General features: G+C 50.0%; 1 protein-coding gene across 3 annotated transcripts in view; it reads left to right on the forward strand.

Moving 5' to 3' along the window:
• The window catches only part of LOC132523888 (L-gulonolactone oxidase), a 29,119-nt gene extending 22,058 nt beyond the window's left edge, over positions 1–7,061 (forward strand). For all 3 annotated transcript variants that reach the window (XM_060155730.1, XM_060155731.1, XM_060155732.1), the window contains exons 9-12: positions 2,924–3,073; positions 3,895–4,059; positions 5,536–5,626; positions 6,277–7,061. In XM_060155730.1, the coding sequence (XP_060011713.1) occupies positions 2,924–3,073; positions 3,895–4,059; positions 5,536–5,626; positions 6,277–6,405 (535 nt within the window). In that variant the 3' untranslated portion in view covers positions 6,406–7,061. The remainder of the gene's footprint in view (positions 1–2,923; positions 3,074–3,894; positions 4,060–5,535; positions 5,627–6,276) is intronic.
• Positions 7,062–15,809: the final 8,748 nt, after the last annotated feature.

The raw sequence follows: 15,809 nt of genomic DNA on the forward strand, positions 1-15,809 counted from the left end.
GCGTTTACCACAATGTATGTATCCATGCTCTTGTTGATGGATATTTGGGTTGTCTCCAGGAATTTTTTTGTCCATTACAAACAACGTTCCTGTGAGCATTCTGGAAATTTGCTTCTGATGTCTTGAGTATATAATCATGAGTGGAATTCCTGGGTCACCAAGTATAAGCATCTTCAGTTTTATAAGATCAAGTTGTTCTCCTAAGTAGTAATACCAAGTTAACTGCCAAGCACTGTAAGATTCTCTGTCCTCCATAAGCTGGACAAAATTGGACCTGTCAGGCTTTTAAATTTTTGTGTGCTATGTGTTAAATGGTACCTCATTATGGTTTTTAATTCTTTTTTCCCTGATTATTAATAAGGCTGCCCAGCTTTTCAGTTTATTGATCTTCCAGATTTCTCTTCTGTGAGGTGCCCATTTACGCACTTTGTTCTTTTAAAAAATTGGCTTGTTTTTTTCTTAGTGTTTTGTACAGCTTTAGTTACATGTATCTTGAGCACCAGTCCTTTGCTGGTTACGTGTGTTGCATCACCTTCTCCCTGTTGGTGTCTTATCTTTCACTTTCATGGTGTTTTATGATGTGTAGATGTATTTAATTCTATCAAATGTAGCCATCTAGTCTTTTATCTTGAGGACTTTGGTGTCTTTTTAAAGACGGCGAGTCCAACCTAGAGGCCATCACTCCATCAGATAACGGATCGGGGGTGAGAGTGGAAAATGCCCAGCCAGCTTCTCTCTCCTTCCATCACAGCAGCCTGGCAGCTTTATGTGCTTGTGTCTGTGGAGTCCGGGCCCAGGGAGCATCTAAATAAATTGGGCTGTAAATCACAGTTGGCACATCCCAGCCAGGGCGGATGCTCTGAGGGAGCTCCGTGACCTCTGAGCACAGCCCATGTGGCCCCCCTTTTCATGTCTTCTGGAAACTGCATCCACTCAGCCTCATCCCTGCAGCTCTGGGCCTCTCGCTGAACTATGTGCCCAAGGATGCGGGAATGAAAACTAACATAATGGATTGGGTACCTGGTGACTTAATGGCTGCTTTGCGATCAGACTCACTGTAGCCCCATGAGGGCAGGGATGCTGTCTGTCCTGTCACTGTCAATCCTCAGAGCCCCAGAGAACGCCTGGCACCTAGGGGAGGCTCATAGTATTTGTGTAGGAAATGCTAACGAAAAGCTTGGTCTCTGTCCTTGAGGTGTTCAGTAGCGGTCAACTGTAGGGGTGATGGTGTTGGCCCTGGCTGACCAGGACAGAGAGACAGGCTTTCTTGGGAACAGATCCCTGGAGGGTCAGCCAGGACCAGGGCCAAGCTCAGCTCCTGTGCTGAGAACAGCCTGGTGCCCTGGGGCCGGTGGGAGCTGCCCCATGGCCATGCTGGCCTGGGACACTAGAGAGCATCTGCCTTGAGAGAGACAGCATTCTCCTCCTCTTCCAACCCCTGCAGTGTGTACCCTTCACCCTCCCAACCCCTGCAGGAGAAGGAGAAGCAAGGAGAAGGCTGATTTTGCTTTCTTGGCTTCCCAACACATCTACAGTGAAAATGGATTTCTTTTATAAAGACAAAAAAAATGAACTTTAGTCTGTGTGTGTGTGTGTGTAAGTATACATTTGGAAGAATGTGACTTGGTGAATGAGTTTCCCAGAGCAGAAAGCCAGGTGACAGCTCCTTCGTGGCCCAAGAAGCGCAGAGCCTTCCCTTTGCAATTCCTTGGGCAGCTCATTTCCAAACACAAGAATCCATAAGCCCAGCCCCCATGCTAGGCCCCTGGCCCCCACTGGCCGCTTACAACAATCAGCTCCTCCCAGGATGGCCAGGTGTGGAAGGAGGGTGAATTACTACAGTCCTGATGGAAATTAAACTGGCAGCAACCTGCTGAAATCAAAACTCTGCCTGCCCTTTGCCCCAACAACCTGGTAAGGATATAAGTACAAAGACCTTTGTTATGGTGTGGCATGTGGTGGTACTACACCAAAAATGACAGGTTTTGGCGAGGATGTGGAGAAATTGGACCCTTTTGCGCTGTTGGTGGGAATGTAAAATGGTGCAACCGCTGGGGAAAACAGTATGGAGGTTTCTCAAAAACTTAAAAATAGAATTTCCATATGACCCAGCAATTCCACTTCTGAGGATATATCAGAAAGAACTGAAAGCACGATTTCAAAGAGATATTTGCACACTTGTGCTCACAGCAGCATGATTGCAACAGCCAAAGGGTGGAAGCAACACAGGTTGGGGTATGTCCGTACACCGGAATACGATCCAGCCTTAAAAAGGAAGGAAATCCTGACACATGCTACAATGTGAATGAATCTTGAAAACATTATGCTAAGTGAAATAAGCCAGACACATAAAAGGACAAATATTGTGTGATTCCACTTTTATGAGGCACCCAGAGTAGTCGAATTCATCGAGACAGGAAGTAGAATGGGGGTTGCCAGGGGCTGGAGGGAGGGCGCAATGGGGAGCTGCTGTTTAGTGGGGACAGAGCTTCAGTTATGCAAGATTCTGGAGATGCACCACACAGCGATGTGAATATACTTAACACTACTGAACTGTACACTTAAACAATGGTTAAGGTGGTAAATTTTATGTTACGTGTTTTTTTTTTTTTTAATCACAGTTTGGGTTTTTCACCAAACCCAAACCCTGAAAATAACCTAGTCATTAAAGGGGAAGAGAGGGATAAAATGTGAGATAAAATCCATAACTGGATCACAGGGCAGCCATGGAGAGAGTGATGGAGGGGCGATATTCACATCCCCTGGAGGGATTTCCAGGCTGTAGGTAAGCGTACGTGGCAGAGTATGTGGAGAATGAAGTCCTGGTTTGTAAAGGACTTAGCCCGGCGCCCAGCAAACAGCCGGCACTCACTCACTGCTGGATAATACGATGATCCCAGGCCCCTCTGCCCTGCGCCCCCAGCACCTTCCTCCCAGGCCTCGTGGGCTGGATCAACCGCTTTTTCTTCTGGCTCCTGTTCAATGGGAAGAAGGAAAACTGCAACCGCAGCCACAAGATCTTCACCTATGAGTGCCGCTTCAAGCAACACGTGCAGGACTGGGCCATCCCCAGGTAGGGGCTGTGTGGGCCAGCCTGCGGGTGGGTCGGCAACAAACAGATTCCCTTGGGATCTGCCCTAGCACGTACACTGCCAACCAGGCTCCCCGTTCTACCTGTTATTAGTGGGGGGCAAACTGGAGGCTCTGAATCCCCATCCGGTGCCCTTGCACCATTGTGACTCTCAGGGAGACCAGCCAGGGGATCCCCTCCGCTTTCCCCATCAGCTCCTCTCCAGCCATGCGGCCGGGTAACAGCAGGCTGGCCAGCATCTGGTCCCTCGGTCGGCAGAGTCCATGGAGCAGGCTGGGGGCTGGTACTCTGCATCTCAGTCCCGAGGGACACACCCCCCTCGGGACTGAGGCAAGGTCTGTAGCCCAGATCACTGCAGCTTTCTCTCTGAATTGCCCCCTCTTTGTCCTTCTCCAAGAAAAGGTGGTGGGGGGGGTTGGTGCCCAGGGCTTAAGGGATGCCTCTGTTACCATGTTCAGGGGCTGAAACCACCACACTCTTGGGGTAGGACTATTAGAAAAAGTAGAAGTCTTGGAATCAGAGTGACCTGACTGTCTGAAGAAGAGGAGGCCGGGGCATGGGACAGCTGTGGTCAGAGACCCAAGGGGAGCCCCCGATTGGGCGGGGGCCCTGGGATCTGAGCTGGGAGCAGTTGGTAGGTCTCCTCTTCTGTGAGGAGGACTTTGAGAGCAGCCATGAGGAAGGGGCCTCCTGGGGACCGGGATCCCCAAGGCCCCCAAGGCTGGGAAGCCGTGCAGAGCCTCATGGGAGCTCAGGAGGCCCCTTCTTGAGGTCTGGGTCCCATCCCCCTGGGCCGAGTGCAGAGAGAAGACCAGGGAGGCCCTGCTGGAGCTGAAGGCCATGCTGGAGGCGCACCCCAAGGTGGTGGCCCACTACCCCGTGGAGGTGCGCTTCACCCGGGGGGACGACATCCTGCTGAGCCCCTGCTTCCAGCGCGACAGTTGCTACATGAACATTATCATGTACAGGTGAGCAGCTCGCAGAGGGGGCAGGGTGGGGCTGGGCTCCCTACCCCCACCCAGCCACCCTGCTTCGAAGGGACCCCTCTCCTTCCCCAGCTTTCAAGGCCAGTTCAAACGCCACCCTCTCCCGGGAGACTTCCCTGATCCTGGCCGCAGAAAATCGTCTTTCTCTCCTTCGAGTTCCTACGACCACCCTTTCTAGCCTATGTTATGTTAATGCAGTCATTAATATTAATGAATATGTAATATTAATGTTAATGTTAATATGCGTAGCTACTACTTGTGAAGCTGATATTACTGAATGACAAGTCTATGCTATCTCATGTGCCTGCCCTAGTCAGTGATTCCGAGAGCCTGGAACTGTGTTGAGAAGGATTCTGAGGCCAGGTTTCAGTTCAACCAAAAAGAGAATCAGGCCTGGATGCATTTGCCCATCTTAACCGGCTTGTGCCGATACCTTAAACTCACGACTGCGTTTTTTCCTGATTAGTTGCACAGTAATCTCTTGTATGAGGCTTATGGACGTGGATGGTTTAAGAAGCTCCTCTTTTCTAAAACTTCCTGCCTAAGACATGTCTTCCTTCCTTCCCATCCCCCATTGATAATAGCCCTTCTCTGACTTTGCAAAAGACAAATATACTCTCTCCCAGCCTGAATCTTACTATGCTGTATTTCTCCAGCATGTAAAAAACCCCAAACTCAAGGGATCCCAAGGGCCAATTCAAGAAGGCGCTGTCCTGGCGGGAGTCCCCGAAGCCAGAAGGGAGTTTCTGAAACACGTACTGAATGAGAGGCGGCTTATTTCATGTAGGGACAAACTTGCAGCCAGCCTCATCCACATCTGTCTGTCTATCTTATCCCTACCTGTGCATGTCAATTCAGAAGTGAGAAAGTTGCCATGAGGCTGCATCATAACATTTGAATTTTTTAAAGCTCTGACTTCGATTTTTTCTGTCAGTAAATCTGACTTTGCAGGACTGACCACCTAGGTTATATGGCCATGCTTTCCATACATCAATGAGGGGATTCTGATATAAATGTTTATTTTTAAGGTTTGTGTGTGTGTGTGTGTGTGTCTGTGTGTGTGTATATATATATATATATATATATATATATCTCCTTAAAGTAATCTTTACATTAAATTTTTTTAACTTACATTTTAAAATATTTAGATTTAAAATTGAAATCTTCAAGCTACATGATATATAAATATACATACATATATATGTGTGTGTGTGTATATATATATACATACACACACACAAATCTTTAAAATTATTTAAACTCATGACAACTTTCAGTGGCCAGTTAAAAAATATGCAAGAGGATGTAAACCTTTTCCAAATCCTTCTGAGCAGAAGCCCTCAAGGTGCTGGGTCACTGCTGTCCATGTCCTGAGGGCACAGGCAAGGTGCCTGATAACAGTGGGTGGGACCGTGCAAAGCAGAGACAGGGCCTCACCTCCTTCTGCCCCCTCCCCAGGCCCTACGGCAAGGACGTGCCGCGGCTGGACTACTGGCTGGCCTACGAGACCATCATGAAGAAGGTGGGGGGCAGGCCCCACTGGGCCAAGGTAGGATGTTTCATGGGGGTTGTCAGCTGGGCAGCTGCTGTGAGCGGAGGCTTCCACCAGAGGGCGCCTCTCCTCCCAGTTGCCCTGCCTGCCCAAGGCTTAGATGTGGGGAAACTTGGGCTGAGCAAGTGACAGGAAGGAGGGCCCCCACGACCCTAACCAGACCCATCTTCCCTCTGCATTCATGTTCCAACAGCCCAGTGACTAATTCTCTGAGTTTTCAGAAAACTTCCTCACCTTTCATTTTATTTAATTCTCATAGTAACCCTACGAGCAGGATAAGGCAGTGGGTCTATTTAACAGACAGGAAACTAGGGGTCTCTCAGAGGTGATGGGACTTACTTACTAATTAGCAGTTGAATTGGGGCCAGAGCCCTCTCCACTCACACACTGCCAGGTGGCAAAGGGAATGGGAAGTTTAATGCTGCATTTTAACACCTTCCTTCTTTACTTTGCAAGAACTTCCTCCCTCCTCTTTGGGTCTCTACATTATAGGTGCATGTGAATGAATGCGTGCATGTATGTGCTTATGTGTGCCTGGAGGTAGCAGCGTCACACATGCAGGCATCCAGACGTGGGGGCCTGTTTGCAGCCCTGCTGCAATGGTGGTTCCAGGGAACGAGGCCTGTTGTATCTGGTTGCTTCCTCAGGCTCACAACTGCACCCGGAAGGACTTCGAGAAAATGTATCCTGCCTTTCCGAAGTTCTGTGCCATCCGAGAAAAGCTGGACCCCTCGGGGATGTTCCTGAATGCGTATCTGGAGAAGGTGTTCTACTGAAGCACAAACAGAAAACAAGTTGAGCCCACCCCATCCCATTCCCCAGGCCCACTTCCCATGAGGTTGAAGGCTCAGCGTCCCTCCGGCCTGATGGGGAACAGACCTCTCCCCCCAGGCGCTCTGCCACGGTGCCCACAGCTGCTCTAACCCAGAGTAAGGAGTCTGGATCCGGGCAGCTCCCACTTCCCTCATCCTCACAGGAACCCCATGTAAGGAAGAGCACCAAATCCCCATTTACCTCTTCAGCCGCATCCTTTCAGCCCAAGCCTGCAATCACCACATCCTGTTTCCCAGAAGACAGAGAAGCCCCCAAATGTTCTGTGTCTAGGAGGTCAGGATTCAGCCTTTCACAGGTTCCACCCGCTGGTTGGGTGTCCAGAGCTCCAGGGATCCCTCGCCCACCCTTGCAGGGAGGGGTCCCCCTGGCATGTGTTTGGACACAGAGGTCGTGTGTTCTGTGCTCTGCTTTCTTTCACTCTCGAGGGTCTTTCAGATGCTCAGGTGCGTGCCCCCTGCCCTGGGACTGCCCTCTTCCAGAGGGTCCACCTGTTCATCTGACCTTCCGTAGCCCGACCTACAGTGTGTCTATTCCAGGGGATGTTTGGGGAGTGGGACTCTCCTTGCCTTCTTTTTAATAAAGGCCAAGAGTTCATTCACTCTCTGCTCCCTCCTCTTCATCTCCAAGGTAATCCTTTGGGAGCAGGGGGCTCCCTGATTCCCCGACTGCCTTCCAGAGGTAACGGGTCTCGGACTTGCCTGGAAAATGCTCTTCATATCCCTCCTGCAAACTTAGTTTCAAGCTGTCTCTGACCTACCACACTTTGTGGCTATTCTTTCACCAGGCTCTTGTTGAACATCTACAAGGTGCCAAGTGCTTTGGGGGAATTAAAAGGACCTTAAGGGGCTTCCCTGGTGGCGCAGTGGTTAAGAATCCGCCTGCCAATGCAGGGGACACAGGTTCGAGCCCTGGTTCAGGAAGATCCCACATGCCTCGGAGCAACTGAGCCCATAAGCCACAAGTACTGAGCCCAAGTGCCACAGTTACTGAATCCCGTGCGCCTAGAGCCCATGCTCACAACAAGAGAAGCCACCGCAGTGAGAAGCCCACGCACCACAACAAAGAGTAGCCCCGGCTCACTGCAACTAAAAGCCCGTGCGTGGCAACAAGGACCCAATGCAGCCAAAAATTAAATAACTAAATTTACTCTTTTAAAAAAAGAACCTTAAGACAGGTTCTTGGCATCCAGAAATGTATATTTTAATCATATGTTTCATAAGACGTTAATACGCAGACTATATAGGAACTCCTCAACAACACAAAAACAAACAGCTGATCAAAAATGGACAAAGGGCACTGGTTGGGAGTCTGCCTGCCGATGCAGGGGACACGGGTTCGTGCCCCGGTCCGGGAGGACCCCACATGCCACGGAGTGCCTAGGCCTGTGAGCCATGGCCGCTGGGCCTGCGCGTACTGGAGCCTGTTGCCCCGTGGCCGGAGAGGCCACAGCGGTGAGAGGCCCACGTACCGCAAAAAAAAAAAAAAAAAAAAAAAAAAGGACAAAGGGGCCTCCCTGGTGGTGCAGTGGTTGACAATCTGCCCGCCAATGCAGGGGACACGGGTTCGAGCCTTGGTCTAGGAGGATCCCACATGCCGCGGAGCAACTGGCCCCGTGAGCCACAACTACTGAGCCTGCGCGTCTGGAGCCTGTGCTCCGCAACAAGAGAGGCCGCGACAGTGAGAGGCCCGCGCACCGCGATGAAGAGTGGCCCCGGCTCGCCGCAACTAGAGAAAGCCCTCGCACAGAAACGAAGACTCAATACAGCAAAAATAAATAAATAAATAAATAAATTTTTTTTACAGGGCAAAATTCCTTTAAAAAAAAAATTGACAAAGGACTTGAATACACATTTCTCCAAAGAAGATACACAAATGATCAGTAAGCACATGAAAAGATGCCCCACATCACTAATCACTAGGGAAATGAAAATGAAATCACCATGAGCTATCACTTCACACCCATTAGGATCACTATTATCAAAACAATAATAACAGAAAATAACAAGTGTTGTCAAGGACCTGGAGAAATTGGAATCCTTGTGCATGGCTGGTGGAAATGTAATGAAATGGTGCCGCTGCCGTAGAAAATGGTATGGAAGTTCCTCAGAAAGCTAAACATAGAATTACCACATGATCCAGCAATTCCACTTCTGGGCACATTCCCAGAAGAACTGAAAGCAGACACTCAAAAGAGATATTTGCACACCCATGTTCATAGCAGCATTATTCACAGTTGCCAAAATGTAGAAGCGACCCAAATGTCCACTGATGGATGACTGCATAAATTGTGGAATATACATACAATGGACTATCACTCAGCCACAAGAAGGAAGGAAACTTTGATATATGCTACAATTAATGAGCCTTGAGAATATTCTGCTATGTGAAATAAGACAGTCACAAAAAGAGAAATGCTGTACAATTCCAATTACATGAGGTACCTACAGTAGTCAGATTCACAGAGACAGAAGGTAGAACAGTGGGTGCCAGGGGCTGGGAGGGAGGGAGAGCAGGAGATAGTGTTTAACTGGTACAGGGTTTCAGTTGGGGAAGATGAAAAATTCTGGGGACGGATGGTAGTGATGGTTTCACAATAAAGTGAATGTACTTAATGCCACTGAACTGTACACTGAAAAATGGTTACAATGGTACATTTTATGTTATATATATTTTTACCCCAATAAAAGTAAAGAAATGTATATTCGCATTCAGGGAAACAAGACTAATGTGCATAGGGCGTTAAATAGCAATACCAGGGAGTGTGTAATGGAGTGTCAGGGAAATGGTACAGCCACAGAGACCTGGCCAGTCCACTTGGACTCAACTTCCCCAGAGAGGCTGGCTCAAGACCTAAGTCCACGGCCTCGAGGGCAAGAGCTACCCCTTCAGCAGGACCAGCTGTGTAATTCACAGGGCCCAGCAGAAAACGATTAAGAATTTCACGAGGGCAACTATACTTCAACTGAAAAAAAAAGAATTTCAAGAGGGTGACAGCAGAGCATTAAAACAAGCATGGGGTCCTTCTGAGCACTGCACAGGCCAAGCACCCATGAAACCAGCCCCACTCGCCGCCACCAGGTGTGGACAGTAGGCATGTGTCAACTTACTGGGCTACAGTCTGAATTGTTTCATCAAACACCGACTTAGGTGTTGTTCTGAAAGAGGTATTTTGTGGATACACTTAACATCTACCATGAGTTGACTTTAACTAAAGGAAATTACCCTCCAAAATGTACGTGGGCCTCATGCAATCAACTGAAAGGCCTTAAAAACAAACACTTGAGGTTTCTGGGAGAGTAAGTTCTGTCTCAAGAGCTCCTGGCTGAGTTTCCAGCCTGTGGGGCTGCCCTACACATTTCAGGCTTGAGCCAACTCCTTGAAAGCAGTCTGACATAAACATATACATTGGTTCTATTTCTCTGGAGGACCCTGACTGATACATAAGGACAGAGATGGATTGGTGAAGTTAATACAAAGAAAAGCATGGCAGGCTAAATCCTGAGGCTTGGGAAATGGCGGAGTCCGAGTCACTCCCATGTTCTACAGATGAGGAAACAAAGGCTCGGAGAGGTCAGGATACTTGGCCAACGTCGCATAGCACGTTAGGAAACGCAGTGCCAGTAAACCAAAGTACATCCTGAGGCCCTGTATTTTCAATAGCTGGAATCTAATTTTTAAAATCTATGAATTTTGGGGCTTCCCTGGTGGCACAGTGGTTGAGAATCTGCCTGCCAATGCAGGGGACACGGGTTCGAGCCCTGGTCTGGGAGGATCCCACATGCTGCGGAGCAACTGGCCCCATGAGCCACAACTGCTGAGGCTGCACGTCTGGAGCTTGTGCTCTGCAACAAGAGAGGCTGCGACAGTGAGAGGCCCGCGCACCGCAATAAAGAGTGGCCCCCCCTCGCCGCAACTAGAGAAAGCCCTCGCACAGAAACGAAGACCCAACACAGCGAAAAATAAATAAATAAATAAAATTTTTTAAAAAAAGGCAAACTTCCTTTAAAAAAAAAAGTGGACAAAGGACTTGAATACACATTTCTCCAAAGAAGATACACAAATGATCAGTAAGCACATGAAAAGATGCCCCACATCACTAATCACTAGGGAAATGAAAATGAAATCACCATGAGCTATCACTTATTCCCATTAGGATCACTATTATCGAAAAAATAATAACAACAGAAAATAACAAGTGTTGTCGAGGACCTGGAGAAATTGGAATCCTTGTGCATGGCTGGTGGAAATGAAAAGAAATGGTGCCGCTGCCGTAGAAAATGGTATGGAAGTTCCTCAGAAAGCTAAACATAGAATTACCACATGATCCAGCAATTCCACTTCTGGGCACATACCCAGAAGAACTGAAAGCAGGGACTCAAAAGAGATATTTGCACACCCATGTTCATAGCAGCATTATTCACAGTTGCCAAAATGTAGAAGCGACCCAAATGTCCACTGATGGATGACTGCACAAATTGTGGAATATACATACAATGGACTATCACTCAGTCTAATTTTTAAAATCTATGAATTTTGGGGCTTCCCTGGTGGCACAGTGGTTGAGAATCTGCCTGCCAATGCAGGGGACACGGGTTCGAGCCCTGGTCTGGGAGGATCCCGCATGCTGTGGAGCAACTGGCCCCGTGAGCCACAACTGCTGAGGCTGCATGTCTGGAGCCTGTGCTCTGCAACAAGAGAGGCTGCGACAGTGAGAGGCCCGCGCACCGCGATAAAGAGTGGCCCCCACTCGCCGCAACTAGAGAAAGCCCTTGCACAGAAACGAAGACCCAACACAGCCATAAATAAATAAATTAATTTTAAAAATAAATAAATAAAATCTATGAATTTTTCATTCTATTTCATTATGTAATTGTCTTTTAAACTTTTGAGCTCTTTTCCAAATCTTTAAATGACATTTCCGCTCAATGCAGGCGTGCCATGTTTGTTGTGTGCTTTTATCGCACCTCACATCTACCCCAGGGGGAGAAGTACAGACATTAAGGAACACACAGTGCAATGACTTAAGCCCCAAACCCTGAGGTTCAGTAAAACTTCAATTCCTGGAATGCTGAGGCCAAAGAATGTTCTGGAAATAGACGTTCTAATTACCAGAGAACCCGGGTCCCCTTTCTGGATCAGGCTTTTGATGAATATAATTTACTCTTCCTTTGATTTCAGACCTTTTGATGCCTGAAGGTCCCCCCCCCCCAAAAATTCTCCTTGCCGAGTCCTTTCGGCACCAGCTGTGTACTGAAGCCATAAATTGCGCTTCTGAAGGCATTGCTAATGCAGATCCACTTTTCCCTCCTCCCTCGTCTCCTCCTGGCCACTGCTGGTCCAGGTTCCCACTGACTGGCTTCTCGCCTCTCCCAGCGCTGCCCTCACGTCCAAGCCTCAGGTAGCATGAGCCCCGCTGGCACACACTCAACTCATCTCAGGGGACTCGGAAAAATCGTGGGTACTGAGGCTCAGAGCCTGTACTTCTAACAGCGAACAGTGATTGCCGGCGTCAGCTAAGGAACCGGCTGGCAGGATGAGGAAGGCGGTCCCCCCGGGCCAGTGTGAAACTAAATCATAGTACAGCATCAGAGCTGTTGGGCCGTGAGCGGCTCTCAAAGTTGAATTTGCGGTGAGTGGTCACCGGCCAAAAGGAACCGTATAAATCTCATGAAGCCGACTGAGTGAACTCTGGACAGCTCCTCCCCTCAGGGCGGCCGCCTGGCCCCAGCACCCCACAAATTCACAGCTGAGAACGGGAGGGCTCCGGGTGAGCTCTGAGGGTCCCAGAAGGATGCACCACCGCTCAGAAAGCCTCCCCAAATGCAAAGATGTGGGACATTTAAAAGCCAAGCCAGATGCCCCCTCACTTCAATTGTAGGTGTCTCTGCATGGGGATAACCCCAAATCTGCAGAGTCAACTTGGCCACCTGCAGGGGCTGGGCCCAGAGGAAAGATACGGGGAGGTGGGTGGGTCACCTGACTGGAGGGAGAGAGGGCAGCGAAGCCCAGCCATCATTGGAGCCGGAGCGCAACTCTGGTCCTTCTCTCAAGGTCCGCGTCCGCTGTCAGCCCCGGAACAGGGATTCATGCCGCCCCCTGGTGGCAGCTGTCGGGATCTTTCGAGGTGCGGGCGCAGGCGGGGCAAAGCGTCCCCCTCTGACCTACAGGCAAGAGGCTGGCTAGTCCCAAACCCTAAAGCGACCAGGAAAGCCTCAGAGAAGGGAGCAAACCCCGAGGGACGCCCTGGAGGAGGGGCAGTGCCGAGAGGGAAGAGATCTCTCCACAAAGGTAGCTTTCACAGTTAGAAGGGGTGTCTCTGGGTCCGCTACTAGGAAGATCTTACCTATAGGTCTCCAGTCACTAAAATGAGTCCAAAGCAGGAGTTATTCCAAGGATGGGGCAGTGGAAGCTGGAAAAATAGCTACGAAAAATAACTAACGAAAAATAGTTCCATGAGGAACCCGTGAACTAAAGGGGAATAAATACAAGGCAGTGTCTGAGCGAAGCTGCACTAAATACCCAAGCCTGGCTTATCTTCGTTTCCATCCTGAGTTTCTTTCCCCATGTGGCAGGATCAAGAGCGGCCCAGACATTTCCAGAAAGTTCCCAAAAAGAGTTATCAAAATTTTGGTTTAAGTTTTGACATCCACAAATGGATGTTTTTACACACACAGAGTGAGAGAACGTTACACTAGGCTCCAGATAATTGCTATTTTAAAAAATGATACCTTGGGGGCTTCCCTGGTGGCGCAGTGGTTGAGAGTCCGCCTGCCGATGCAGGGGACACGGGTTCGTGTCCTGGTCCGGGAGGATCCCACATGCCGTGGAGCAGCTGGGCCCGTGAGCCATGGCCGCTGAGCCTGCGCGTCCGGAGCCTGTGCTCCGCAACGGGAGAGGCCACAACAGTGAGAGGCCCGCGTACTGCAAAAAAAAAAAAAAAAAAAGATACCTTGGGACTTCCCCTGGCGGTGGGTCCAGGAGTTAAGACTCTGAGATGCCACTGCAGGGGGCACGGGTTCCATCCCTGGTCAGGGAACTAAGATACCCCCATGACGTGGGGCACGGCCAAAAAAAGAAATTTTTTTTAATTAAAAAGAAAGAAAAAGAATGATACCTTGTGCACTCTGGGCAGGTGGACTGGGGAGGGGTCGCAGGCTTGAATCTGGGGAATGAACACCTTCCTTCGGTGCTGTCAGTGCATCTCTGTGATTTTATACCTGTGCACGAAGCCCTTCCCAAAGAAGGCAAAAGCCTCTTTATGGATGTGAGGCTGGAGTAATTGGTCCACCCATCACCCACACCTGTGTGGCGGTCAGCGTGGGTCAGGTGCACGTTTTTATTGAATTGGGCACCGAAGGGTCTGGATATCAAGAGGAGGTTGTAGGAGAACGTCTGGTCCCAGCTGAACGTTGTTATCTTTACTCCTTTGGTGCTGGAGGCAACAAACAGATGAGGGCAAGTAAAGTGCTGACCTGTCTCCATTCCCTCTCCTAGCCTGAGTGACACCCCTTCCCCAACCTTGGAGTGGACTTGACCTGGCTGGAGGCAACTGTTGACCGAGGCCTCAGAGTGGTGGGCGCAGGGCAGGAGGCGCTGGACCAACGGCCGTCACCCCACCCCACCCTGCGCAGTGTCATCCTCCGGGAGGATTCTGACCGAGGGGTTGAGATATCCCAGAGGCAAACAGAGAGTTCATTATTAACCTCGTAAATTGTTCCACTTGGCCTGGCATTCACTTGCTATCATATTGACTGATTTGGTAATCATCAGTTCTATTAATAAATTCTGCAGACCCGAGTCCCTCTTGGGCTGTCTTTAGATCCATTTCATACTTCCTGGGTTTGCCAAGCTATCCTGTCACAGCGAGAAAACCCCGGGCAAATGCTGGGTCTAGAGAGGATACTAAGGTGGGAGCCTGGCCAGCGAGGGCCCCATGGACCCCAGAATCAGACCTGGGTTTGATCCCAATTCTGCATGACTGCAAATAAATTATTTATGTCTTATTATGTCTACACCCGCACTCCCAATGACCTCTCCCCGAGCCACTTCCTGTCTGCACCTCATGTTCAACTGTGGCTGCGACTCCGGGAATCTGTTTATGGTGGAGTTTCGATTGCTTTGGAGGCACAAACATGAAACAATTTGATTCACTCTGACCACTGTTCCCATCACTTAACAGCTCATGCAGATTGGGTTTTTTCTTCCTGAAAAGGTCACAGTTACTAAAACGATCCTAAGTTTACTATGGAACGTCACCCTTGCATCCAAAGCAAACTCTTCCCCTCCCGCATCAGAGGAGGAGGGCTGGAGGAGGTGAGGGGCACACAGGCTGCCCTCCTCCAGTTCTGAGCAGACCAGCGGCGGGGCGTGTTCCCACGCTGGACCCCGACGTCCTCCTCGCTCCTGGTCAAGCTCCTCTGAGGTAAGGTGGGGTCTTGCTTGGTCTGTTGACCCGGGCTGCTACTACCAAGGGGTCTCCTCTCCTCCTAGACAAGTGGATGCTGTCCTCGGGCCAGCCTTGAACTTGGTGCGTGTGTCCTCCTTAGGCCCCTGCCAGCAGTCTAAGCCTCCAGCGCCCTTGGAGTGGGACAAAGTTTCTCTTCCGTGGTGAGCATTTTCCTCCAATCCCGTCACTGTGACTCTGTGACCTTGTAACCCCAGGGGAGGTGACGCCTAAAGGAGACTAATTGGAGGCCTTTGGGGGAAGGGAAGCCCGAACCAAGGGGCCCCTGTCAAGCCCACCCTCACCACTAGGTGGCGAGCTCTGCTTGGCGCACTCTGGCGGGGCTTCCGGGCTCCCACGGCTCCCCTATTCCCCACCCCTTCAAAGTGCAGGGCTGCAACCCGGGGTCCCCGCCTATAGTCTCTGTGGACCACGAGGAACTGGGGTGGGGTCTTCTCCCCTCTAGGCCTTCCTGTCACAGGGCACTTCTCTAATGAAGGCTACTCCTGGAAGCCTTTGTGCTGTGCAGGGGGGAAATAACCCCTGCCCTGAGGGGAACTGCAGGGACCCAATGGGATTGCCCAAAGCAATTGGCCCAGGGGTTAGAGCACGGTGGTTGGCCCAGGGCTGCTAGTTACAGTTGCCCCAAGCTACACACGGCACAACTCTGGGGTCGTTGCACCTCATCAGAGATGATATCTAATTACAATTTTCTAGCAGAAGGCTTTCAAGTGTCAACGTAGAGGCTGACAGTGGATTTGTGCCACTCCCCTGGCCAGGCAGAGGACAAGCCCTCTCTTCTCAGAACATCAAGCCCTGCTCCCATTCTGCTGCAAGGATCCTGGAAGCCAGAAACCAACATCTCATTTCCTGCCTCGGACCTTCTAGGGCCTCAGGCTGGAA

Source organism: Lagenorhynchus albirostris, chromosome 7 (assembly GCF_949774975.1).
Source record: "Lagenorhynchus albirostris chromosome 7, mLagAlb1.1, whole genome shotgun sequence".
NCBI lineage: Eukaryota > Metazoa > Chordata > Mammalia > Artiodactyla > Delphinidae > Lagenorhynchus > Lagenorhynchus albirostris.